At 44.9% G+C, this 27,492-nt stretch overlaps 1 protein-coding gene across 1 annotated transcript in view; it reads left to right on the forward strand.

Annotated features, from left to right (window-relative positions):
* Positions 1–2,429: 2,429 nt before the first annotated feature.
* The window catches only part of f2 (coagulation factor II (thrombin)), a 48,935-nt gene continuing 23,872 nt past the window's right edge, over positions 2,430–27,492 (forward strand). Inside the window, exons 1-8 of the mRNA XM_067993659.1 lie at positions 2,430–2,558; positions 9,698–9,858; positions 14,221–14,245; positions 15,389–15,448; positions 16,804–16,909; positions 19,802–19,938; positions 21,104–21,397; positions 24,766–24,897. Of these exons, the coding sequence (XP_067849760.1) occupies positions 2,483–2,558; positions 9,698–9,858; positions 14,221–14,245; positions 15,389–15,448; positions 16,804–16,909; positions 19,802–19,938; positions 21,104–21,397; positions 24,766–24,897 (991 nt within the window). The 5' untranslated portion in view covers positions 2,430–2,482. The remainder of the gene's footprint in view (positions 2,559–9,697; positions 9,859–14,220; positions 14,246–15,388; positions 15,449–16,803; positions 16,910–19,801; positions 19,939–21,103; positions 21,398–24,765; positions 24,898–27,492) is intronic.

Raw genomic sequence — 27,492 nt, forward strand, 5'->3', positions numbered from 1 at the left:
TCTGTACATCAGGCATCCAACTGATCAAAAGTAAAGCAACTAGCATCTCTCTTATATATATATATATATATATATATATACACACATATACACTGTTCTTGCCCATTTCCTTCAATTGGGAGAGTACCTTAAAAGTCATGGCCTTCTTTTCAAGCGCGATAGTCCAGAATTATAATCCAGCACTCCCAAGTGAGGTAGAGTGTGGGTTAGATGTAGCAAACGTCCATTTGAAAAAAACTGAGTGCTAGTTGATGTTGCACTTGACTGCTTCCTGTCTCAGTTCATCATGGGGCTGCTGAGAGAGAGGTCTCTTCTAAATTTGGGTCTTGTGAGTGACCCCAATACTAATGAGGGAGTAGAAACAGTTGAATTGCTAGGTGATAGAGAGCAGAATACGATACCATTCCATCTGTCTTGGGAAATAGCATAGGATTGTAACCAGACCCTGTAATAAAACCTGAGACCGGGAACCTGTGGGTGGTGAACCTGTGGAATTCTCTACCACAGTAGGCTGTGGAGGCCAAGTCACTGAATATATTTAAGAAGGAGATAGATAGTTTTCTAGACACAAAAGGCATCAAGGGGTATGGGGAGAGAGTGGGAATATGGTATTGAGATAGAGGATCAGCCATGATCATATTGAATGGCGGAACAGGCTCAAAGGGTCGAATGGCCTGCTCCTGGTCCTATTTTCTATGTTTCTATGTTTCTATGACTCCTTGGGGCTGACAAAGATAGGGGGACATCACTCCGGATAACTCTGTCCAGGATAAATGGATATTCTTGAAAAATATTGTGCAGAGCAAGCACATACTTAAGTGCAGCAATGGCAAAGTAAATCAAAAATCTCCAACAGACAAATGAAAAGGGAGATTATGGAGAGAAGGGAGACTATTGGACTGAATTTAAGACCATATGGAAGCAGGGCAGACCAGGATCCAAGAGAACACTGGAAGAGATACGACAGCAGATGCAAAACAGAACACCAAGACATTTCTTCAATACCTTAAGGGAAAGAAACTAGTCATTAAGGGAGTTAGATCAAAATGGGGTATCACGTGGGATGTGCCAGGGATCCATGCTGTCACCCCTCTTGTTTCTGGTATACATCAATAACTGACAGACCCAGGGCAAGATAGTTAAATTCACAGCTGGGGAGAGGACTGTGAACTCACATGAGGCAGCCAAGATCTTACAAAGATAGTGTTAGTACCTGGGCTGGTCAGTGGCAAATGAAGTTCAGTATGGCCAAGTTCCCAATCACAGATCACCATCGCTATGTTAAAAGGAAGCAAACGGAGGCGAGACATTTCCCTCGGGGGAGGGGGAAGCGGGAGAAGTGTGAGGAAAGGCCCCTTTTGCACACTTCTTAATGAAGCAGGCCGAGCAGTGATTGGGTAAGGCCTTGGAGCAGGTCATTGACTTGTACTCTGAGAAAAAGAATTCTGGGTTGACAAAAATATAATCAAATGAATGGGGGCAAACATACACACACAAGCACATATCACAAATTAAAGTGCGATCTCTTCGTGACCAGTTTTATTTTTATGTTGTAATAATTCTACTCATCCTCTAATGAAACCATTGCAATTATGATGATAGTAACCTACATTGCAGTGCTTGTCTGTTAGGTGTTGCATTATTAAGGGCACAGACCACAGTGCCACTGGGTACTGGTGTTCCACAGGGTAGACCTTAGTTCAAGTCCCCTTCCTTCTGCTGAATTCGCACTGCTGTAGATAGTCGCTAACGGAGACACACATTGATTTGCCCGTCTGATTAGCATCACAATCATCCCTGAGTCCTTCATGCTTCAACCATGGTTCAGTTGGTAGCACTCTCCCCTCTGAGTTATGAGTTCAAGCCTCACTCCAGAGACTTGAGCACAAAATCTGACATCCAGTGCAGTACTGAGGGAGTGCTACGCAGTTGGAGGTACTGTCTTTTGGATAAGACATTAAACCGAGGCCCCGTTTGACCCTTTCAGGTGGACATAAAAGATCCCATGGCACTATTCGATGAAGAGCAGGGAAGTTCTCCCTGGTGTCTTGGTCAATATTGATCCCTCAATCAACATCACTAAAACAGATTATCTGGTCATTATCATATTGCTGTTTGTGGGACCTTGCTGTGCGCAAATTGGCTGCCATGTTTCCTACATTACAACAGTGACTACACTTCAAAATACCTCATTGGCTGTAAAGTACTTTGGGGCATCCTGAAGTCATGAAAGGCACTATATAAATGCAATTCTTTCTTTCTTTCCTTCTCCTCCTCACCTGCTAAATGCCAAACAGAAGTTTGTAGTCCCCCCTCCCACCCCCGGCCTAAAGCACAGAGAGAGGAGAGAGCAGCTCCTTTGCTTGCGTAATGTGACCTCTCTGTGTTGCAAGCTGCCCTCTGCTGTTCTCGGTGTACGATTAACCAGAATGTTTTTCAAGCCCCTCTGTTAGCTGCAGTCCTCCATCAGCGGTTGGCAATCATGCGGCTAATCAGTGGCTCTCTGGTTGTACAGGTTTTAATCCTTTCCGTTGTCCAGCTTTGCCAGTCTGACAATGGTACGTATGATGATGTTTGTTAAAACAGTTTGAGTTTATAAGAGATGTTAATCGGGGCTTCTGCTCTCTGAGGGCCGGAATCCAGCTGGAAAGCTTAGTTTCAGCGGAGGTAATTTAACAGGGGGATGGGAGTCAACAAGTCCCCTTGAAAGAGGGCTGGAATACAAAGGGGAGGGTGTTATGCTTCAGGTGTACAGAACGTTGGTCAGACCCCATCTGGAGTACTGCGGTCTGTTGGGCGCACCACACCTCAGGAAGGATATATTGGCCTTGGAGGGGACACAGCACAGATTCACCAAAACAATACCGGGGCTTAAAAGGTTAAATTATGAAGACCGGTTATATTCCCTTGGTTTCCATTCCCTTGAGTTTGGAAGGTTGAGGGGTGATTTAATTGAGATGTTTAAAATGGTAAAAGGATTCGATAGTGTAGATACAGAGAAACTATTTCCTGTGGTGGAGGAATCGAGAACAGGGGAACATAATTTTAAAATTAGAGCTAGGCTGTTCAGGAGTGAAACCTTTTCACACAAAGGGTAGTGGAAATCTGGAACTCTCTCCCCGAAAGGCTGTGGATGCTGGGATAATTGAAATTTTCAAGACTGAGATTGATAGATTTTTGTTAGGTAAGGGTATCAAGAGGTATGGATCAAAGGGGGGTACATGGAGTTGAGGTACAGATCAGCAATGATCTAACTGCAGGTTCGAGGGGCTGAATGGCATACTCCTGTTCCTACATTGCTATGAGGACTCCAATGCAGTACTGGGCAGACTTACTTAAGGGAAATCTGGCATTGACTCTAGAGAGTTTTCATTTGTCACTCCTGACATTCCCTTTCAGTGAGATGTCTGTGAAATTGGGTCAGGAGTTACAAACCAATTTATTTTTTTGGAAGGTGCATATCAGTTTGATATCCTTATATTATTTCTATAGTTATCCACAGTGAAACATTTTCTTGAGGGGGTGTCGTTGTTGACTCTCACTACCACTTGATTGCGACATTTCTGGTGCCCATATTAGAGCTCCAGAAAGTTTAAAATAATATTTACGTTTCATCGGGTTTCTCCACTCTCCCCTCTCCTGAAGGCGGGCGTACTGCTCCATGGGTGCCAGCCGCCCCCAGTACCTTGTACAGCAGCTCTCTTCACGTGCAAGCCAAGACAGTGTGTGTCTGCAAGATAATCGGCCATGAGAGGAATCATAGCCCATCCGGATCATAGGAACGGGAATAGGCCATTCAGCCCCTCAAGGCTGTTCCGCCATTCAATTAGATCATGGCTGATCTGTATCTCAACTCTATTTTCCCGCCTTAGCTCCGTATCCCTTGATAGCCTCACCTAACAATAATTTATCGACCGCAGTCTTGAAAGCTCCAATTGTTCTACAGCATCCACAGACTTTTGGGCAGAGAATTCCAGATTTCTTTGTGTGAAAAAGTGGATAGCAGGAACCCTTGCTGTATTTTTCCCGTGCCTAACCCAGGAGCAGTGAGGCCACTTAGTGTCCCCACTCCTGCCCTCACAAACGGCACAAACTGGGGATCTAATCTGGGACCTTCCCGGCAACTTTGGCTCAGTAGACACTCTGTACTGAGGAGACATCGGGAGAACTCTAAATTCTATCTGCTTTTCTTTACGTTGTTTTATTCTCGCCCTTACACCTTGAAGGGACTCTGAACTATTATCATTGACTAATAAGGCCATTGTATTCACAGTGCATTGGAGGGGCCAATGTTTACTCTATGGAATAGTCTGACATGATGTGAGGCCACTTTAACCCCCATTCATCCCCATGCCACCGTGGGAAGCTGCTGAGCAGAGGCCAGATCCTGCCTGCAGGGATGGAGAGCCACGCTGGGCTGGTTTTGCAAAAGTTCTGGTAGAAGGCTGTAGAGCAGCAATGACCAAGTCATGGAAGCAGGTCCAGAGCTGTTCCTCTTGGCGGTGGGGTGATACGTCATGAAAGGAGGCCACATGGAGAGAAAACAACACAAAAGATTTTTTTTATATAAAGATTGGGGACAGCATTATGTCACATATCTCCTGCTGACTAAAACCTGGTTTGATCACAATCCTAAACTTATTTAATTTCAGAGACACCAGAGAGGATATTATTTTTTAAATGTAATTTATAGTTAAAGATTCATATATATGTATGGCTTTGTATTACTGGCTGGGACACATTGGGCACAGAGCAATGCAGAGGACCTTAGATACAGTTGAAAATCATTTTAAAGAATGCTGGTGCTCTGGATTAGACCACTGTCCTTTCACCACTGGGAGTTGGTGCTCTGGATTAGAGCACTGCCCTTTCACCACTGGGAGTTGGTGCTCTGGATTAGAACACTCCCTTTCACCTCTGGGAGCTGGTGCTCTGGATTAAAACACTGCCCTTTCACCTCTGGGAGCTGGGATCTGGATTAGAACACTGCCCTTTCACCTCTGGGAGCTGGTGCTCTGGATTAGAACACTGTCCTTTCACCACAGTGAGCTGGTGCTCTGGATTAGATGTCATTTCACCTATGGGAGCTAGTGCTCTGGATTAGAACATTGTCCTTTCACCTTAGGGAGCTGGTGCTCTGGATTAGAGCACTGCCCTTTCACTTCTGGGAGCTGGTGCTCTGGATTAGAACACTGCCCTTTCACCACAATGAGCTGGTGCTCTGGATTAGACCACTGTCCTTTCACCAGTGTGAGTTGGTGCTCTGGATTAGAACACTGCCCTTTCATCTCTGGGAGCTGGTGCTCTGGATTAAAACACTGTCCTTTCACCATTGTGAGCTGGTGCTCTGGATTAGAACACTGTCCTTTCACCTCTGGGAGCTGGTGCTCGGGATTAGAAAACTACCAATTCACCACTGGGAGCTGGTGCTCTGGATTAGAACACTGTCCTTTCACCTCTGGGAGCTGGGGCTCTGGATTAGAACACTGTCCTTTCACCTCTGGAGTTGGTGCTCTGGATTAGAAAACTGTCAATTCAACATTGTGAGCTGGTGCTCTGGATTAGAGCACTGCCCTTTCACCTCTGGGAGCTGGTGCTCGGGATTAGAAAACTACCAATTCACCACTGGGAGCTGGTGCTCTGGATTAGAACACTGTCCTTTCACCTCTGGGAGCTGGGGCTCTGGATTAGAACACTGTCCTTTCACCATTGTGAGCTGGGGCTCTGGATTAGAACACTGTCTTTTCACCTCTGGAATTGGTGCTCTGATTAGAGCACTGCCCTTTCACTTCTGGGAGCTGGTTCTCTGGATTAGAACACTGCCCTTTCACCACTGAGAGCTGGTGCTCTGGATTAGAGCACTGCCCTTTCACCACTGGGAGCTGGTGCTCTGGATTAGAACACTGCCCTTTCACCACTGGGAGCTGGTGCTCTGGATTAGAACACTGCCCTTTCACCACTGGGAGCTGGTGCTCTGGATTAGAACACTGCCCTTTCACCACAATGAGCTGGTGCTCTGGATTAGAACACTGTCCTTTCACCAGTGTGAGTTGGTGCTCTGGATTAGAACACTGCCCTTTCATTTCTGGGAGCTGGTGCTCTGGATTAAAACACTGCCCTTTCACCACTGGGAGCTGGTGCTCTGGATTAGAACACTGCCCTTTCACCACTGGGAGCTGGTGCTCTGGATTAGAACACTGCCCTTTCACCACAATGAGCTGGTGCTCTGGATTAGAACACTGTCCTTTCACCAGTGTGAGTTGGTGCTCTGGATTAGAACACTGCCCTTTCATTTCTGGGAGCTGGTGCTCTGGATTAAAACACTGTCCTTTCACCATTGTGAGCTGGTGCTCTGGATTAGAACACTGTCCTTTCACCAGTGTGAGTTGGTGCTCTGGATTAGAACACTGCCCTTTCATTTCTGGGAGCTGGTGCTCTGGATTAGAACACTGTCCTTTCACCAGTGTGAGTTGGTGCTCTGGATTCGAACACTGCCCTTTCATTTCTGGGAGCTGGTGCTCTGGATTAAAACACTGTCCTTTCACCATTGTGAGCTGGTGCTCTGGATTAGAACACTGCCCTTTCACCTCTGGGAGCTGGTGCTCTGGATTAGAAAACTGCCAATTCACCACTGGGAGCTGGTGCTCTGGATTAGAACACTGTCCTTTCACCATTGTGAGCTGGGGCTCTGGATTAGAACACTGTCCTTTCACCTCTGGAATTGGTGCTCTGGATTAGAACACTCCCTTTCACCTCTGGGAGCTGGTGCTCTGGATTAAAACACTGCCCTTTCACCTCTGGGAGCTGGGATCTGGATTAGAACACTGCCCTTTCACCTCTGGGAGCTGGTGCTCTGGATTAGAACACTGTCCTTTCACCACAGTGAGCTGGTGCTCTGGATTAGATGTCATTTCACCTATGGGAGCTAGTGCTCTGGATTAGAACATTGTCCTTTCACCTTAGGGAGCTGGTACACTGGATTAGAACACTGCCCTTTCACCTCTGGGAGCTGGTGCACTGGATTTGCACCAGGGGGCCTGTCCTCAGATAATGTCCCCTCCCCTTCGAATCTGCCATCATCATCCCCCTCTTTCAAAAACCCAACCTTGACCCCTCTGTCCTTGCAAACTACCACCCGATCTCCAACCTCCCTAGCCTCTCCAAAGTCCTTGCACGTGTTGTCGCCGCCCAAATCCGTGCCCATCTTTCCCGCAACTCCATGTTTGAACCCCTCCAATCAGGTTTCTGCCCCTGTCACAGTACTGAAACGGTCCTTATCAAAGTCACAAATGACATCCTATGTGACTGTGACCATGGTAAACTATCCCTCCTCATCCTTCTCGACCTGTCTGCAGCCTTTGACACGGTTGACCACACCATCCTCCTCCAATGCCTCTCCTCCGTCGTCCAGCTGGGTGGGACTGCCCTCGCCTGGTTCCATTCTTATCTATCCAGTCGTAGCCAGAGAATCACCTGCAATGGCTTCTCTTCCTGTTCCCCCAAGGATCTATCCTTGGCCCCCTCCTATTTCTCCCCTACATGCTGCCCCTCATCAACATCTTCCAAAAATGCAATGTACACTGACTACACCCAGCTCTACCTCACCACCACCTCTCTCAAGCCCTACACTGTCTCTGATTTGTCACACTGCTTGTCCGACATCCAGTACTGGATGAGCAAACATTTTCTCCAACTAAATATTGGGAAGACGATGCCACAAACTCTGTTCCCTAGCCACCGACTCCATCCTTCTCCCTTTCCACTGTCTGAGGCTGAACCAGGCCGTTCGCATCCTTGGCGTCCTATTTGACCCTGAGACGAGCTTCTGACCACATATCCACTCCATTACCAAGGCCGCCTATTTCCACCTCTGTAACATCGCCCATTTCCGCTCCTGCCTCAGTTCATCTGCTGCTGAAACCCTCATCCATGCCTTTGTTACCTCTAGACTCGATTATTCCAATGCTCTCCTGGCCGACCCTCCACCTTGTACCCTCCGTAAACTTGAGCTCATTCACTGAGTGCCAAAATGTGAGTTATCCTCCATATAGTCCTCAAACAGTTGCATGATTTAATTTTTGCTTAAAAGTTTTTGAACTAAAGATTTTATTGATATCCTTTTTTTATATAAATAAATATTTTGGTTACTACAACAAATGTGTGTTGGGATACGCTAACTGTTTGAAGTTCTGATTCCAAAATGGCAGTCCTGGCAATGTCAAAGTGAAACAAAGTCAACTAAAACAATCTTAAAATTGCTGTAAATTAGAAAAGAAATCCATGCATTATCTGGACATCAGAAAAGCAAATGATTTGGGAAATGTTCTGGTTGGCCACCATCACTAAATTTAGCTTTGGTCTCTGCTGCTGCGGTGTAGAAATGCATGAACAGTTACTTGACCATATTAATGTAGAAATGCATGATGGATATTTGACCATGTTAACTCTTTGGCTCACATAATGGGGTAGCTACAGCACACACACACAGAAAGACACAATTGTGTAATTACGTTTAAGCCTTGGTATGTTGATAATTAAGTTGGCTGAGCAGGTGCTTAGTACCGTCTGGCCCCCCTAGCAGATAAGGGTATTGCTGACTATAAAATATAATGAGAATACAGTTTCTTGAGAGGCCATGTGGCCTTGAGACTGACTTCAGTCCTACTGATAACCAGCTCAAGAATGTAGGGAGAATAAGTGTGCTCAGGCCTACGAGGCCTACGTGCCAACATAGGAATGAGCTATGGACGTCCAGAGCGGGCAGGCTCACTACTTGATTGACCAACTACCTGAACCAATAAAGAATGTACGTGTACGCCCACATTCTACACAGGTGGGCGTACAGAATTAACTGTATAAACCTAAGCTGTCTCAATGACTCGAGGAAATTGTGCCTTCAATCATGGCTTGAGGGCGCACTTCCCTTGTATACAAGTCAATTAAAGTAAAACTTTTCCCTTTGTGATACTGGTCTGAGTGTGTTAGTGCATTGGTATAGTGTTAAGTTTCGACAGCGGCCTGGAGCACAGTTGTGATGTTTAGCTCCTAACCTGTCTTAGCCCTTTACAACCACTGATTAGATGTTCCGTGTGGGGAAAGAAAGAACTTGCATTTATATTACGCCTTTTTCGACCTCAGGACATCCCAAAGTGTTTTACAGCCAGTGAAGTACTTTTGAAGTGTAGTCACTGTTGTAATGTAGGAAACATAAAGAGTAAATAGACAAATCCAATTTAAATAATTATTCTTTTTAAATAAGACTCATGCTTGCCAGTAGCCTGATCTTAAATATTTAGGCCCCATTGGAAAACTGTGTGAGCCATGAGAAAAAGTCCAGTGAGGTCAGGTATCCAATTTTCCAGCCCTCGGTGAGGCTCCAGGCTGTGGTCAAGACCTCAGAAATTTCGCACTCGTATGTATGCTATTTGTATTGGATGCATACTCTGCTGTGCCCATCTGAGAGCTTTGATAAGTGAATAGCGATTCTCTCAAATAACATGGCTTATTCTGCTATCAGACATCTGCTTTACTATGTTAGGTGTGCAGCTAAACCAATTTGGAGCACACACATGCATAGGAACTGACACTGAGACATGCGTGAGCCACCCAGAGCCAAATGTGAGTGTATCGTTCCCTTTCACCTGCTGTGCACCGTACATTATTCACTGTCTCTCGATGTATTATCTACTTTCCCCAGTGTTCCTCAAGGCCCAGGATGCGTTCTCCGTGTTGAAACGAGCTCGGCGAGCCAACAGTTTCTTTGAAGAGAGAAAGTCGGGAAATTTAGAGAGAGAATGTATGGAGGAATATTGTGACCAGGAGGAGGCCCGTGAAGTGTTCGAGGATGATCAGAAAACAGTAAGCAACAAGACCAGAAATTACACTTGTTTAGAAAGTATATTTTTCAGTGTATTGTGATGACATTAACAGTGTCATGTTCAGATGGGTTTTTAAATGCTAGTATTAATCAGACATTAATCAAAATACCTGATTATTCCTAAAGCTGGGGACAGTGGGAATGTCATCCCAAGGAAAGCAATCGGCTTAGGATGCATAAGGTAGAATGTTAATGAGTATGCGTAGCATCAACAGCTTTGGGGGGTGTGGAAGGGAGCAACTGCAGAATCTTTCCACGGGAGATCAAGAGACTGGTCCAACTTTATCTGTATTTACTCTTATAATCCTCAAAACCAATTGTTTCAATTTGCTGTTTAACTTGTGTCCATGCAATAGTCATCTTCCACAGGCAGGCTCACTCTTCCCATGAACCAATGTTTGATCTTATGCAAGTAACATACCTGTTATAGTATAGTATAGACGCAGGGGAAGTAATGAACCTTTCTACCCTTAGAATATGCATTGGAAATAATATGGTCTGCCCACCATCTGAACCAATGCCAGACCATGTCGCCCAGGCTAAAGACTAGGAATCAAATTTATTAAGAAGTAAGATTATACAGGAGGAAACATGAGTGAACAGATTATTTAAAAAGTTGTATTTAAGGGGAGTGGGACTAATTGGCTAACTTTTTCAAAGAGCCAGCACAGGTATGATGGGCCAAATGGCCTCCTTCGGAGCTGTGAAATTCTATGATTCTAATTCTCACTATTACTTTAAAGCTGCTCTTCTCAAAGATCATCTAAAGTCCATACTCGGCCCTACCTCACTGCAACAAGTTGTACGTGCAATGGGCAGTAATGCCCTGTTTCTGCTTTAAATAGAGGGATGTTAATTCTAATACATTGGCCCGTAAATTACTCCAAGTGGTGAACCGGCAGTGGTTGCCGCTCATTAGATTTAAATTCACCCTTAAGTTACCGCGTTCTTTTTGGTGGCAACTTCCTTGAACCACGAGTTCAAATATCATCAGCATTCTTTCCCAGGCTGTGTGAGTGGTGAAAAGATCGCTAAGGTCCCTCGACCAATCAGCTTGAAGCAAGCCATGCTGTGAGAACCAGGAAATGCAGTTCATTCACAAACAGCGCAGACTAAAAACCCGAATGTGGTGTATAAAATGACACAGAGAAAGCGAAATAAAGAGCGGATAAGATTACAAGACTGAGATATAAGAGACAAGGAAAAATTAAATGTCCAAAAACTATTAAAATTAAAGGTAATGATCCACATTTTTAAAGTTAATTTTAAAAACCAGATAGGTTGTTTGGCAGTCATTAATACTTACTAGGCTGTTAAAACTCAGTTTAGACTTTTAAAAACTGAGCGTCTTTGTTCAGTGGTGATATTAGTTAGTTTCCAGCTGGACAGGAGATGCAAGTTGGCGCTGGTCCGTTGATTCGGTTGATTGCAGCCAGCGATGTCCCTTTAAGGTGAACCTGTCAGATCGCCGGTGAACCAGGAAGAGCAAGTTCTGGATTTCCGTGTTTGACTGTGCGTGTGCGAGCACTGGAACTTGCTCTTTGATTTCACCACTAATAACGGTGAGCGCTGTTGGGCTCACCGTTATTTTTAAAGCAATTTCAGGACCAATGTGTACTCAGCTAGCTTCTGAGAAACAGAGCTTATTTTTAATAGTCCAACCATTAGAGATAATAGCATCTCCTCTCATATTGGTAATCTTACATATATTAACATAGTTTCATGGTAGGAACAGCACAACATATCACAAACCTGAGGCGTTTGGCTAACCAATCTGGACCTAATGAGTGAGCAGTGACAAACAAACAGCTAAACAAAAGACAGGCTGCCCTCCTTCCCCTCTCCTCCACCTTCCCCTCCCCGTCCCCATTCCCCTGCACTTCAACGTCAAAGCCAGACAGGATGTGTATTCCTTCTATGACAAAGTCAACAAAAATAATCTCTCCCATTAAGTTGGAACAAAGACCATTTTTAAATTGTCACAGTGTTAGGTATAGCTACACGTTCCTATCAAATGTATATTTGGATTTTTATGATCTGAAACAGGACAGATCTTCAGTTCTATCACACCATTCCCAGGAATTTGATAAATACGGGCAAGACTTTTTTGAGAGGAATTTACCCCATTTTGGATGTGGTTTCGAGATGAGTTCCCGATCTCGGCTGGCCATTTACAGAGATTAAGGGGCAATTTTTTTCAATTTGTTTGGATGACAGGAAGCCTTGTCCCCCTGGCCACACACATCGGCAAATCGAAGTGGTTTGGGTGGAGTCTGTATTGGTTAGAATGGATTACATGTGGTCTTTGGAAGGGATAAGCTTGATGATCTTTCCTATGTTCTTGCTGGAAATCCAATGTAAATGACAAATCCTTACATTACTCCACCTCAACTGGGATGACCTTGATGAATGCAGGTACTCTTTAATTCTCAGTGTAGATGCTAGCAGCCTATGCTTTAATACAAACACGCTCACATTACATTGTAAACAAACACAATGGCTGATGGAAGAATCCACCTGCTGGTAATTTTAGATGTGGAGGAGAGACAGCTTTTATAGTCATTGTTAGCTCAGAGTGATATCTCAATGGCATTAGTACATTAGTGGCATTACATGGCATTAGTATCTAGGTGTTCCAAGTTTGATTCCCAGTCTCAGCTGACATTTGCACTACAGAATCCCACAGAGGACAAGTCTTGATGGTCTCACCTGCTCATGTGCTCAATATATACATACAAAGCAAAGGCGGCAAATGGAATTGAGGTATAGATTAGCCATGATCTAATAGAATGGCGAAACAGCCCCAAGGGGCTGAATGGCCTCTCCTGTTCCTATGCCATATGCTCCTATGGACTGGCTCCCAGCTTGTAACTTTCTCTCAGGTATCTGTTATTCTATTTAACCAGTGACTACATCAAACAGCCTAACGGTGCAGTAGGTCATTGAAATAATACCCTGCGCCCCAAAATGGTGGGACCTGTTTACATCTGCATTTCCCTTGAAAGCCAATTCCCATTCCCAGCTGGTATGTCGGGCCAGAAGGTGGGCAAGGGAAAGATACTTGAAGGGTGAATAAATCAGGGCTACTCAACACCTTACAGCTGTTTACAGAGGCCTGGGCACAAGTTGCCTACACACTCTCTCAGTCGGAGAATGGTGCCCTTGGCCTGGAGAAAGACCCTCAGTTGCAAAGGAAAGAAATAAATATTAACCATGGAAAAATTGTGCCGGGGGTCTTTTGATGGCTCAACAAGTTTATCCAATGAGTAGCTCCATGCAGGAGTCAGCTGATCTAATCTGGAGCGACAGTTGGGGCTCAACAATTGTCCTCAGTGCCTCTGGATTAGGGAGGGGATAAAGAGCTAGGTGTCCTGTCCCTGATCATTATCCAAGGTGTTGGGTGAGGAGAGCTTGGCTGTGTTGAACCTACAGTTGAATAGCTTTCCAACACTCACACAAAGAAGTTCACTTTGGCGAGGTAGGAAAAGGGTACCCATCACCCATGGAACCCCATCCCACCAAGACGTCAACACTTTCAGAACAGGAGGGGGTCCCAAAAAGGTGCCAAAAAACACACACTGGAGACATATTGTCATGGTAGCCATAGGAACTGCAACATTTGCCACAAACTACATTTCTTCAATTGTTTGAGTTATTTTAGATTTCCTTTGATTTACCTACTTTAAATCCACCTCCTGCCAACAGAGTGAGCTGGCAGCCGGCTCCCTGGGCCCTGACAATGTTGCTAAGAGTGGTGGAGACAAGGCTCAGAGTGACTCCCTTCTTCCCTGTTGGAAATGCCAGATCTCTGCTCAGCGAGCAGCAGAACTGGAGTCAGGAGCTTGGAGAGAGGAATGAATGGTATGAAGCTACATTGTTTTGCTCTGTGGCATGGTGGACCAGTGCTTCCATTCATTGGGCCACCTAATCAAATGACAGCTTTGTTTGTCATCAGTTACTTGGGTAAGCTGAAGGGTGAAAGAGTATTTTATGGTGTTTATCATGTCCAGTGGAATGGTGCAGAGGTGCAGGAAAACACTCTGTGCCACCCAGCAGGACGGTATGGATTCACGCATGGCCTTCTCAACCTGTAAATTCCTGATCTCAGCTGAGTTGGGGAAAATAGGAGACACAAATCCCGGGAGCCACTTGTGAATGATGTTGGGAGAGGCTCGTGTGTCGGTTCCTCCTGTCTAGTCAGGGAATGGCCAATTGTACCAAGCAACCTAAAGAAGCAGAAGAAAAGTTAACTTAAAAAGAAAGGAGATTATTTTTTAAAAACTCATCAACATTCTCTTTTACAGCAAGCTGAGTATTAACAATTTTCTTCTCCTCTTCCTTAGATGGACTTTTGGTACAGCTATGACAGTAAGAAACTTTTTCAGTCTCCTACATCCTGCATGTTATTTTCTTGTCCTTTCAGCTGATCTTCCTGCAATACGGACCATCCTCTCCCTCCCACTCCCCCCCCCCCCCCCCAGCCCAGAAGATGGGCAGCCTGCCTGCTCTTGGGCCTCTGCTGATGCCCCTCTGTGTCTCTAGTTGCTATGATAGAAAACATTCGCATCCAGTGGTTTTGGCTTTTGCACCATCTAAGCTGAATACTACTGATTTCTGACTAAGACGTACTTTTTTTTAAAAGTTCATTCTCGGGATGCGGGCAGTGCTGGCAAAGCCAACATTTATTGTTCATCCTCAGTTGCCCTGAGAAGCTGGTGATGAGCCTTCTTCTTGAACCGCTGCAGTCCATGTGGTGAAGGCACTCCCACATTGCCGTTGGGTAGGGAGATCCTCTTGCTATTCTTTCTAGCGGTTTGATGCAACTGAGTGGCTTGGTGTGAGACTGGAGTCACATATGGGCCAGACCAAATAAGGTCAGCAGGTTTCCTTAAAACCTACCTCTTTGACCAAGCATTTGGTTACCTGTTCTAATATCTTCTTCTTTGGCTCAGTGTCAATTATTGTCTGATTACGCTCCTGTGAGGCACCTTGGGGACATTTTACTACATTAAAGGTGTTATATAAATGCAAGTTGTCATTATTGTTGTAAAGGTTATTAGTGAACCAGTTAGGCTTTTATGACAATCCAACAACTTCAAGTTCACTTTTACTGACACCAGCTTTTTTAAAAACAAAATTCAAATTCTTAAACCACCATGGTGGGATTTGAACTCACGTTTGTCTAGATTATTAGTCTAAGGCTCTGCAATTACTAGTCCAGTAACATAACCACTACACTGCCTTATCCAATCAAAGTTCAAATAACAATTTAATCATCACTAATACTTAATAAAAAGAGTTGGCATCCTCTACAATGGGGATGGAGTGGAAGTATATTGGAGCTGGGCACAGCAATGAGTGCATGATCTAATTGGAATACAGACCCAGCTTTGATCAGAGCTGGTTAGATGGGCCAAATGGCCACCTTCTTTCCTATTCTTCTCCTGGTCTGATATTCACACCAACGCATCAAATAATTTGTTGTAAAATTATTGTATGCTTTGTTTTTAGCTTGCGTCGGTGAGAGAACGGGCAGTTCCCCACCAAAATACCTGGAACAGTGCCTGGCTGGTAAGAATCGAGAGCATTTAACTTTGTTCATGGATACTAGATTGTGAGAGTAGCCTTCTCACCCATTTAATACTGTTTAACACAGAGCGTGGAGCTATTTTAAACCATAATGGCCTAACTTTACTTACATCGAATGTTGTCACCAGCTGCCAATCTGTCTCAACAGAAATGAAACCCACAAAAGAAGGTTCTAATTCTCCTACCCCCAACATTCGCCCTGTTGCCCTAATTCAAAATTTTGGGGCACTTCAGCGCCAACCTCCTTGAGGATGCACTGGTCGTAACTGTTTAACAGTTACACAAACACACTTTAGATTGCCTCCCATCAAGGATTACTCATTGTTATGCGTTGAGGATCACGAGCCCTGGCTATGTCTTGATCAAGGCCCATTCTCAGGAATGTTTCAAGGTATTGCCTTACCGAACGATGGAATGTGATTATACACCTGTGATTTCCAAATGAAGAGTTCCCAATTTCAATGAAACAAAAGCAAAATACTGCGGATGCTGGAGATCTGAAATAAAAACAGAAAATGCTGGAAACACTCAGCAGGTCAGGCAGCATCTGTGGAGTGAGAAACAGAGTTAATGTTTCATGTCAATGACCTTTCATCAGAAGTGGAAGATGTTAGAGATGAACAGCTTTTGAGCAAGTGTAGAGCCAGGGAACCCAGTACTTGCTTAAAAGCTGTTCATTTCTAACCACTTCCAGTTCTGACGGAAGGCCATTGACATGAAACGGTAACTCTGTTTCTCACTCCACAGATGCTGCCTGACCTGCTGAGTCTTTCCAGCATTTTCTGTTTTTGTGTTCCCAATTTCAATCTTGCCACTGTAAGCAGTTATCGAAACACCAATAATTCTATTGCATTGCTCTATTTTAATGACGCCCTTCCTCTTCTCCGTGGATCCTGGGAAAACCGCTTCCTAATAGAAACTTCTCTTGGCTTTTCTTACTGGAGAGCAAGTACAGGAGAGGGATCAGCACTGATTCCAGCTCTGTTAACAGCCCACAGCCCAGTAGCTGCGTGGAGCAGCAAGTATTCCAAAGGTCACAGGTGAATGGGAATTGGGGTGCAAGTGGCTTCTGAGTTGAATTACGAGCACCGGTGCCTTAATGTGACATCATGTGACGAGTCCTTGAGAAACCCGGTTGGAGACCCAACTAATCCACAACAAAGCTGATGTGAAGCAGCACAGTCGCATAATTTTGAACACCTCTATTGCTTAACCTTCCCTGCCCTAAGGAGAACAATCCCAGCTTCTCCACTCTCTCCAGATAAAAGTCCCTCATCCCTGGTACCATTCTAGTAAATCTCCTCTGCACCCTCTCCAAGCAATTGTTTCTTTTTCAGGACAATGCTACTATGGAATTGGCTCCAATTATAAGGGCAACATTTCGACAACAGTTTCTGGGAAACAGTGTCAGAGCTGGTCGAGCAACTATCCACACAGGCCAAAGTAAGTGAGGCGGCTGCCATTAAATCATTGGGCGATAATTGAAAGTGCTCCCTTGCTCAGCCTGTCCTTCCCCTTCAAGTTTATTTTAGTGTGAGGTAGAGCCTCAATATCGATAGGCTGTAAGTGGTAGATTTTTCACTGTGGTCATATTTCAAACATAATTTTAATAATCGGTCTATTTAAAAAAAAAAATCACCCTGCTCTTTCACAAAGAAGTAAAATCTACCGATGTTGATTGAAAATTACAGCTGTATTCTAGGACTCTTTGGGGCCTAAATTCATTGGCACCCCAAACCGGGCACAATTATGGGGGACGCGTGCCACAACACAGAGGACCAAACTAAGTTCATCCTCAGGCCTAATCATCACAAATCAGGCAAGCTACGGGCACCAATCGGGCTGCCCCAAGGCAGCTCTCCTGAAGGGGCCTAACATAAATTTCGCCCAGCGCCAAGGCCCAAGGGTAAGTCTGGGGGGTGGGGGGGAGCAAGGAGATGATCAAGTTAGGGGTGAGGGAGGGAAGAGGGCAGACCGGCAGTGGTCCGCAGTTGTTTTGTGGCACTTGGAGGAGCAATCCTGTTCCTTACGACTCCACAGAAAATAAAATTTAGCAAAGTTTTGGGGCCTTTTTTTGAGCAGGCTCCAGCGATCCTATTAAGGACCGATGGTTAAGCAGCTGAAGTCCCAGAAAGACTAGTTGGAGCTTGCACATCACATTTGCAAATCGTTTTCTAAATTGCGGGACGTAGCCGGGCACAACTCACCACAAACCAACCAATTGTCCACATCATACCTCATAGTGTACACTGTAGTAAAACGCCAAATATGGGGATTTCAGTGTAATTCTTCAACTTAAGTAAAACTCAATACCATTTTAACCCCACTCCCTCTTTTGTTTCTGTTAATTCTGTAAGTGCAGTGACAGGAATACTGAAATAAAGCCAGCTGATGTATTCACACGAGGAACAATCTTCTTACCTCATAAAAGCATCTTCAACTAGACTTGAAGAAAATAAACTGTCAAGTAAGACAACTGTCGGGCATGTTCCAGAACATTCCTTTTGCGGAAAATCATGATTTTCTTTTTTAAAGCTATATTTTAGCAGTTTAATTGTTACATGTAACTATTACAGGGACAAACGCTAAATGAACACACCTGTGATTGCAATTCTCAGAAACCATCAGCTCATCTGATTGCCCACCAACCAACCAAACTGATTTAAGCTCTGGAATTCTCTCTCTAAATCTCTCCGCCTCTCTATCTTTCTCTCCTTTAAGACGCTCCTTAAAATCTTCCTCTTTGACCAAACTTTTCATCACCTGTCCTAGTATCTCCTTTGGCTCGTTGTCATTTTATTTTGTCTGATTTACACTCCTATGAAGAGTCTTGGGACGTTTTACTGCATTAAAGACGCTATCTAAATGCAAGTTGTTGCTGATGATTGATTAATACTGAAAGCCTCTAATTCCAGTGGAAAAAAAGCTGATTTCTCTTGTAAAACACTCAAGTTAACATAAGTTAAAACACAGACTGTTGGCTTAAAACGCTGATGGTTGGCATACAAGTCAAATCAGAGTGCAACGTCTAATTTATTATACATCGACAGGCCCTACTTCTTATCACCTGGGTGGCCAGACATGCTTCTCTGTGACCTATCCTAGTGTTTCTTCTAGGTGCCATGTGAGGGGTCACATCACGAGGGGGTTGGCTGCTGGTTTGGAATAAGCGTTGGTCCTTGTCTGTGACAGTTGAGTCCTGGGTAGGGCTCACTGTGGACTGAATCTCTTGCACAACTGCTTGGGTAGCTGGGCCCTACCTCCTATGTGCTCTTTGAGTAGGCCTCTGAGGGGCGGGCTGGAGTCCTGTCCTGATTAATAGCTACTTTACGACAGTCGACTCCGGCCATGCCGCTGGTACCGGGTTCGGTGGCCGTTCTTGACGTCTATGATGAGGACGAGGCCGGAGGCAAAGAGGAAGAGAATTCACAACACTGTGGAGCAAGGGATTACCCACTGGGAAGAGAGCAACGGTATCCATGAAAACAGAGGCGTTAGTTGTAGGGAATATACAACCTGATTTGTAGATCCAGGGAGTTCCAAATGTTGCTGCTTCCCAGGTGTCAGGTTAAGGGACTTAATGGAGCAGGTGGAAAAACTTCTGGGAAGGGAGGAAAACCAGCCAGATGTTCTGGTTTGCGTGGGAGCCAATGACATAGGAAAGAGTGGGATGGAGGACTTGCAGAGGGATTTTGAGGAGTTAGGATCTATCTTGAACTGCAAGATCTTGAGAGGGTAGTAATCTCAGGATTACTCTGTGCCATGCACTGGACTAACCATGCAGAAACAGATATATCACTGTGTGGCTAGAGCAATGGTGTACGAGGGAGAGCTTTCGGTTCCTGGGACATTGGGCAGAGGAAAGCTGTTTAGCGGAGAAGCTCCATCTTATCCTTGCAGACAGGATAAATCCAGTAGTGATGGAGGATTTAAACCAGTCAGACAGGGGGAGGGATAAACAAAACTTCAAAATGAACAAAGATGAATTAAGAAAATAATTCCTATGAATTAATGTTAGAAACATTCACAACAAGATGACTGAACTCAAGGCTGTTGTGACAATCAGGAACTATGATGCAATCGGGATCTCAGACACCTGATTAACCTCCAGTGAGAGGCAAAAAGAACGTACAAGGTTTTGGAGTGTTCAAGAAAGACAGACTAGACAGGAAGGGAGAGGAAGTAAGTATATGCCAGAGTCACTTGAGAGGTAAAGGAAATATACTCATCGGTACAGAATAAGCTTCCTGGTTAGGAATTGAGATTGGATCGCAAACATTTAATGGATTCTGTTCTTTCTCGCTACTAATTGATCACTTATGTTTATACATGCAGATACAATCCAGTGACACACAACCAATCTGACCTCATTAATAACTACTGCCGAAATCCAAGTGACAGTCACATCGGACCGTGGTGCTACACTAAAGACCCAAGAGTCCAAACAGAAGCGTGTTACATTCCTTTTTGTGGTGTGTTGCACTTTTTATTTTGTTTACTGTTTTTTCTTTCTCCCAGATTCCCTCACCAGTTCGTCACGAGTGCATTTTCTTGTGGACGTTGTATGTATTGTGTTTGTTTACTTTAACATGGAGAGTTTGATTTGTAAAAGTTTGAGGAGGACAAGGGGGGAATAGTCCACCACGGCCACAATCACAGAGAACGTCGTTCCTGACTCTGGTTAGGGCCACTTCAGTGCTGCGGCAGGGGCAGTAACTCCAGAGGAGGGATTTAAGGGAGTTACAGAAGAGATGGGCATAAATCTGGGAGGTCCTGACACGATCCATATATACCAAATATTGTCCTGCACAGACTGTGTGCTGTGACCTGTGGCATTTCTGCTGGTTATAATAATATTTTCTCAAACAACATGTTTGGTTTTTTACTCCAAATATTCCTTCTGATTTTTTCCCCCTTACCCATTCTATCCTGAATGTGTTGGTCACGCTGATACCAGCAGCCATCCGGTACCATGTCCTAGTGACAGTTCTTCATGTCTAGGCAGTAAGCTACTGAACTGTGGGGGGCGTCACAATCAAGCCCAATCCTCGCCTTACCCAAAAATCCATACACAGGCAGCTCAAGAGGTGGGCTGGGGGGGCAATCAGGTGCAGTTACCATGGATCACTCCCCACCGCCCCCCCCCATACCAGTTATGCTGAGTCTGACTGTAGCGTTCCCTACTGCCATCCTGGCTGAGATCAGCTAACAGAGGACAGATCCAGCACCATCCAGGTCTGCATGGCTCCGTAACACATAATGCTGCAGATCTTAGCCAAGGTATCAAAAGAGAATATCATCAGCATTTTCTGTCTATTGTATCCTCTTTAGCTGTCCATGGACCACACATCAAAGAGGGCAGTCAGTAAGGTAGTCCCAGGTTCCTGCTGATGCTGTACTTGAGCTGCCTGAGTGACTCCTCTCCAATTTTTCCTCGTTCCCTGAGGAGCGCTGCCTCGCTTCCTGACTGGAGCACTGAAATGGCCAGCTGATGATTTACAGGCCCATGTTCAGCTATTAGCTTGAGGGGCTCTGCACAGTACCACAATAGATGTGGTTTGCAATAACGTGCTGTTTCCCATCTCAAAATTAGGGACGTTCAGCTGGATCTTACAGATTTTTGTTTTGCTTGTTTAGGTGAAACATTACCACCATTATTGTCTGCAACACCAACAATAGAGTCACTCGGTCCTTGTGTCCCAAATCAGGGATCATCCTACAGAGGAACGCTGAATGTAACTGTAGGTGGACACCATTGCCAGGCTTGGGGCTCACAATACCCTCACATGCACAATTATACCAGAGAGAACAACCCCACAGCTAATCTAGAAGGAAACTACTGCAGGAATCCGGACTTGGATGAAGACGGCACCTGGTGCTTCACCACCAACCCGAAATTAGAAACCGACTACTGCAAACTCAATTATTGCGGTAAGCTAGTGGAAGACTCTGCTGGTACAGTTAACAATCATCATAAAGGCTCTGATCTATTTTGTATAATATGCACATAGTATCATATCATAGTAGGTACAGCACAGGAGGAGGTCATTCAGCCCATCATGCCTGAGCCACCTCTTTGAAAGAGCTATCCAATTAGTTCCATTCCCCTGCTCTTTCCCCATAGCCCTGTAAATTTTTTCCCTTCAAGTATTTATCCAATTCCCTTTTGAAAGTTACTATTGAATCTGCTTCCACCACCCTTTCAGGCAGTGCATTCCAGATCATAACACCTTGCTGCATTAAAAAATGTTTCCTCATGTCACGTCTGGCTCTTTTGCCAATCACGTTAAATCTGTGTCTTCTGGTTACCGACCCTTCTGCCAATGGAAACAGTTTCTCCTTGTTTACTCTGTCAAAACCATTCATGATTTTGTACACCTCTATCAAATCTCCTCTCAACCTTCTCTGCTCTGAGGAGAACAACCCCAGCTTCTCCAGTCTCTCCACATAACTGAAGTCCCTCATCCCTGGCACCATTCTAGTAAATCTCTTCTGCACCCTCTCTTAGGCCTTAACATCCTTCCTAAAGTGTGGTGCACAGAATTGGACACAATACTCCAGCTGAGGCCTACCCAGCATTTTATAAAGGTTTAACATAACTTCCTTGCTTTTGTACTCTATACCTCTACTAATAAAGACCAAAATCCCACATGTTTATTTAACAGCCTTCTCAACTTGTCCTGCCACCTTCAAAAATTTGTTTCAAAATTGCTGTTCCTGCACCCCCTTTAAAATTGTACTATTTAGTTTATACTGCTTCTCTTCATTCTTCCTACCAAAATGAATCACTTCACACTTCTTTGATTTAAATTTCATCTGCCATGTGTCTGCCCATTTCACCAGTCTGTCTATGTCCTCCTGAAGTCTGTCACTATCCTCCACATTTCTACATTTACTACATTTCTGAGTTTTGTGTCATCTGCAAACTTTGAAATTATACCCTCTATATCCAAGTCTAGGTCATAGAATCATAGAAAGGTTACTGCACAGAAGGAGGCCATTCAGCCCATCGAGTCCACACCAGCTCTATGCAAGAGCAATCCAGCTAGTCCCACTCCCCCGACCTTTCCCTGTAGCCGTGCAAATTTTTTACTTTCAAGTACTTATCCAGTTCCCTTTTGAAGGCCATGATTGAATCTGCCTCCACCACCCCCTCGGGCAGTGCATTCCAGATCCTAACCACTCACTGTGTAAAAAAGTTTTTCCTCATGTCACCTTTGGTTCTTTTGCCAATCACCTTAAAAGGTCATTAATATATATCAAAAAGAGCAGTGGTCCTAATACTGACCCCTGGGAAACACCACTGTATAATTTCCTCCCGTCCGAAAAACAATCGTTCACCACTACTCTCTGCTTTCTGTCCCCTAGCCAATTTTGTATCCACGCTGCCACTGTTCCTTTCATCCTATGGACTTTAATTTTGCTAACAAGTCTGTTGTGTGGTACTTTATCAAACACCTTTTGAAACTCCATATACACATTAACTGCACTACCCTCATCAACTCTCTCCGTTACTTCATTAAAGAATTCAATCAAGTTAGTCAAACACGATTTTCCTTTAACAAATCCGTGCTGACTTTCATTTATTAGCCCATACTTTTCCAAGTGCCAATTAATTTTGTCCCGGATTATTGTCTCTCAAAGTTTCCCCACCACCGATGTTGGGCTGACTGGCCTGTAATTGTCGGGTTTATCCCTCTCCCCTTTTTTGAACAGGGGTGTAACATTTGCAATCCTCCAGTCCTCTGGCACCATCCCGATATCGAAGGAGGATTGAAAGATTGTGGCCACTTGTGGAAAAACAGCTAGGGCTACATCAGGGTTTGTTGACTGCACCAGTGAGGAGCCAATGACTATATAATGGCACAGGGAATACTGCACTGCAAGCTTTTGACATTACAGGAACATAGGGATTGCTAGACGAAGAAAGATCAAGGTCCATCTAGTTCGCCTTCTACCATCCCTGATAGTTGCTTGATACAATGATAATGGAGTTGTTGACTAGTCATAGCAATCAATCATTACGGGTATAAGAATCGCATGAAACATGATCTGTACGTTCTGATGTAAGATCTTGCAGTTTATAACGGTAGAATGTTTATAGTGAAAGCTAAAGGACAACATACCTTGTATGAAGACTATTTGGCTCACACTGCCAGCATAGAAAAAAGGTCAAGAGTTTAACATATCAAGGCTCTGGTGAGACTATGGATTAAGAGAATGCTAGAAATACACAACAGGTCAGTGAGCATGTGAATTGGGAAAAGACGTTAACGTTTTAGGTATAACCCTTAGTCAGAACTGAAAACTGAAAGATAAATAAGCATTTTAATAGGGTTGAAGAGGAAGAGGGGAGTAAGAAAGAACAAATACTCCAATCACTGGGACGAAGTTAATGAGATGAATGTTCTGTGAACTGCTTAGGAAGAGTCATGAAGAAGCTGAAGATGGTTCACTAAATGCATCTTCCTCTCCTCTCTCTGCTTTCTGGAGAGACCATTCCCTCTGGGATACCCTTGCTCATTCTACCACCACCCCAGCTGCCAGCTGTCTTTTCTCTGGCACCTTCCCATGCAACCCCAACAGATGGTCTCACCCTTTACTCCAATCCTTCAGGTTTACCCCTCCTCCCAATGTCACATACCCCTTAGCCTCAACTGTAAATTTGAGCTCATCCAAAACTCTGCTAACTCGCACCAAGTCCCGTTCACCCATCACCCCTGTGTTCACTGACCTACACTGGCTCCCAAATCAGCCTTGATTTTCAAATTCTCATCCTTGTTTTCAAATCCCTCCATGGCCTCGCCCCTCTCTACCTCTGTAACCTCTTCCGTCCCTACAAACCCTCCGAGATCTCTGCACTCCTCCAATTCTGGCCTCTTGCGCATCCCCATTTTTCATCACTCCACCATTGGCGGCCGTGCCTTCAGCTGTCCGGGCCCTAAGCTCTAGGAATTCCCTCCCTGAACCTCTCCGCCTCTCTACCTCTCTCTCCTCCTTTAAGACGCTCCTTAAAACCTACCTCTTTGGCCAAGCTTTTGGTCGCCTGTCCTAAAATATCCTTATGTGGCTCGGTGTCAAATTTTGTTTCATTAAGCTCCTGTGAAGGGCTTTGGGAAGATTTACCACGTTAATGGCGCTATATAAATGCACGTTGTTGTTGTTGTTGTTGTGGTGGTGGTGGTGGTGGTGGTAGTGCAATAAAAGCCCTGGCTGCTCTCTGCTGGATTATCACCGACTTAGTCTTTGCGTTTCACGCAGATTGTAAATACTTATTAATATTTCTCTCCATCCTACAGATGACCTCGTGGATCCATTCAAACCCCCAACAGAGGAGGAGCTGGAGGAACAAATCACAATAGTAGGTCGAACAACTAAGACTGAGTACAAGACCTCCTTCAATCCTCGCTATTTTGGTAAAGGAGAGAGTGGTAAGTTCAGATGGGTTCTGATCATTGTTGTCAAAATGGGAACTGGCTATACTTTTGCTTAGAATCAATTCAGTAACCACAGTGTTCAGACTCCCCCATTGGGCCTCTGTAGGTCTGACTCGCGTTGACTGGTTACTGCAAGAGTGCTGTGTCTGAGCTTTGGAATCACTGTCAGCCTTCCAAAGAACCCCTGCACTATTTGCGGGGTGCAGGGAAGTAACATGACCATTGGCAGGACAGTGCACGTTTAATGCACGCTACCACACCGTAGGAGGTGATGATGGTGGTGCTCAGCACAACGTGAATGGTCCTCACCGGTGAGGCATTGGACTTCTATGCAAAAGAGCTTTTCACAAGTGGCAGAGATGTGAGAAAAATTAGATTTTTGATTGCCAGCACAATAGGTAGTTAAGCGGAAAACCCACCATATTCCAAGCCTCGAGCGTTTCATGCACGGGTCATTACCAGCCCTTGCCTAAAACCACCTTTGCTGCAATCTGTTTGCTTGTTCTGACAGGTAAGTTGGAACCTGCACCACATTCAGTTGTCACGGGAGGACCAGCAAGAACAGAAACAATGTCAAGTAGCTATGCAAGGCTTATTATCAGTGCACATCAGTATGCAAAAACATCAACCTACCAGCCCAGTGCACCTGCCTGGGGATGAGAGTATAGCAGTGACTCAGGTGGTGGGGGTTGTGAGAGAACTGCTCTGCGTCGTTGGCAAAGAGTTTCAAACACAATCAAAGTCACCTTGGCCCTCAGTTTTTATGCACTGGGCTCCTCCCAGGCTACCTGTGGAGTGTCAGCCAGTTTGTTGCCTACGGATCTATCAGCCATAATATTCGGCCGAGTCAACAACTTTATTGCTTTCACCAACTGATCAGCAGCAACATCAAGAACACTTCGACAGGGTGGCCAGCTTTCCAAGAATCCGGAAGGTCACTCATCGGCCCGTATTGCCATTTTGGGCCCATTGTGTACAACACTGTACCTTATATGAACTGTAAGGGTTTTTATTCTCTCAATGTCCAGCTGGTGTGTGACCACCAGAGCAGAGTAATGGAAGTGAATGCCAGCTCACCGCTAGCTCTCTTTGTTTTAAGGATTTCGTCCTAACCATCCTTACTTGAAGGGGCAGCAATGATAGAAGAATGGTTCCAGGGACCGAGACGACCCTTGTAATCATGGTTCGTGACCCCCTACACCGACCGCAGACGGAACCAGTACAATGAAGCTCGTGCCACAATGATGCTTTGATTATTGAACTTACTGCTGGAATCTTCAAGCAGAGCTTCAGGAGTTTTGCAGTCCAAATTCCCCTACCCCCACACACCCCACACCCCCACCACCCCAAGCCCTTCAGGGCCTCACAAATAATTTTCCTCTGCTGCATGTTTCATAACTTTCTCCTGCAGCAATGCCTCACTATGGAGGTCAAAAAAAAGCAAGATGGTGGAGCCACGCCAGTGCCAGGGTGTAACAATGAAAAATTAGCTGTCAAATCATCAATGTAGCAAGATGTACTGATGTGCCAGGCAGTAACTCATAATGCCCTCCAATTCCATCCAGTGGAGAGGGTATCTTGCAAATGGTACTGGTGAATTAGGATTGTATCAATCTTTAAGGGCAAAAGATCTTTGCAGGGGCAAAAAAATTCGAGATGCTGTAGCTTCTGATTCGTAAGGGAGCTGTTCGAAAGGAGTACGCTTCATTAATATGCCCTAAACAATTTTATCGCACTTGGTGGGCAACAAACCTCATTATATTTACTCCTAAAGTCAGTGATTCGAGAAGCTCGCCCCACACAGCCCTGCCACCTCTTTGAAGCTGGGCCTTCCATCCTGCTGCATTCCCCAGCCTTTCTGAATGAATTTGAACCAAGCACTAGAGTCCCAGAATTCATCAGTGTCACTAAGCAGATGTCACACTGGTGGACTACAAGCCCCAGAATTCACCTGTGTCACTATGCAGGTGTCACACTGGTGGACTACAAGTCCCAGAATTCACCTGTGTCACTATGTGAGTGTCACACTGGTGGACTACAAGCCCCAGAATTCACCTGTGTCACTATGCAGGTGTCACACTGGTGGACTACAAGTCCCAGAATTCACCGGTGTCACTATGTGAGTGTCACACTGGTGGACTACAAGTCCCAGAATTCACCGGTGTCACTATGCAGGTGTCACACTGGTGGACTACAAGTCCCAGAATTCACCTGTGTCACTATGCAGGTGTCACACTGGTGGACTACAAGTCCCAGAATTCACCTGTGTCACTATGTGAATGTCACACTGGTGGACTACAAGTCCCAGAATTCACCGGTGTCACTGTGAGTGTCACACTGGTGATCTACAAGTCCCAGAATTCACCGGTGTCACACTGGTGGACTACAAGCCCAAAATTCATCAGTGTCACTATGCAGGTGTCACACTGGTGAACTATAAGTCACAGAATTCACCAGTGCCACTATGCAAGTATCACACTGGTGGACTACAAATCCCAGAATTCACCAGTTTAAGCCTATCACTGAGTCTGAAGCAGTATTGGGTCAGGAGGGCAGGGCTTTCAAGTCGGAAACTGTGGCATGTTCTGT

This window comes from Heptranchias perlo, chromosome 12, assembly GCF_035084215.1.
Source record: "Heptranchias perlo isolate sHepPer1 chromosome 12, sHepPer1.hap1, whole genome shotgun sequence".
In the NCBI taxonomy this organism is placed as follows: Eukaryota; Metazoa; Chordata; class Chondrichthyes; order Hexanchiformes; family Hexanchidae; genus Heptranchias; species Heptranchias perlo.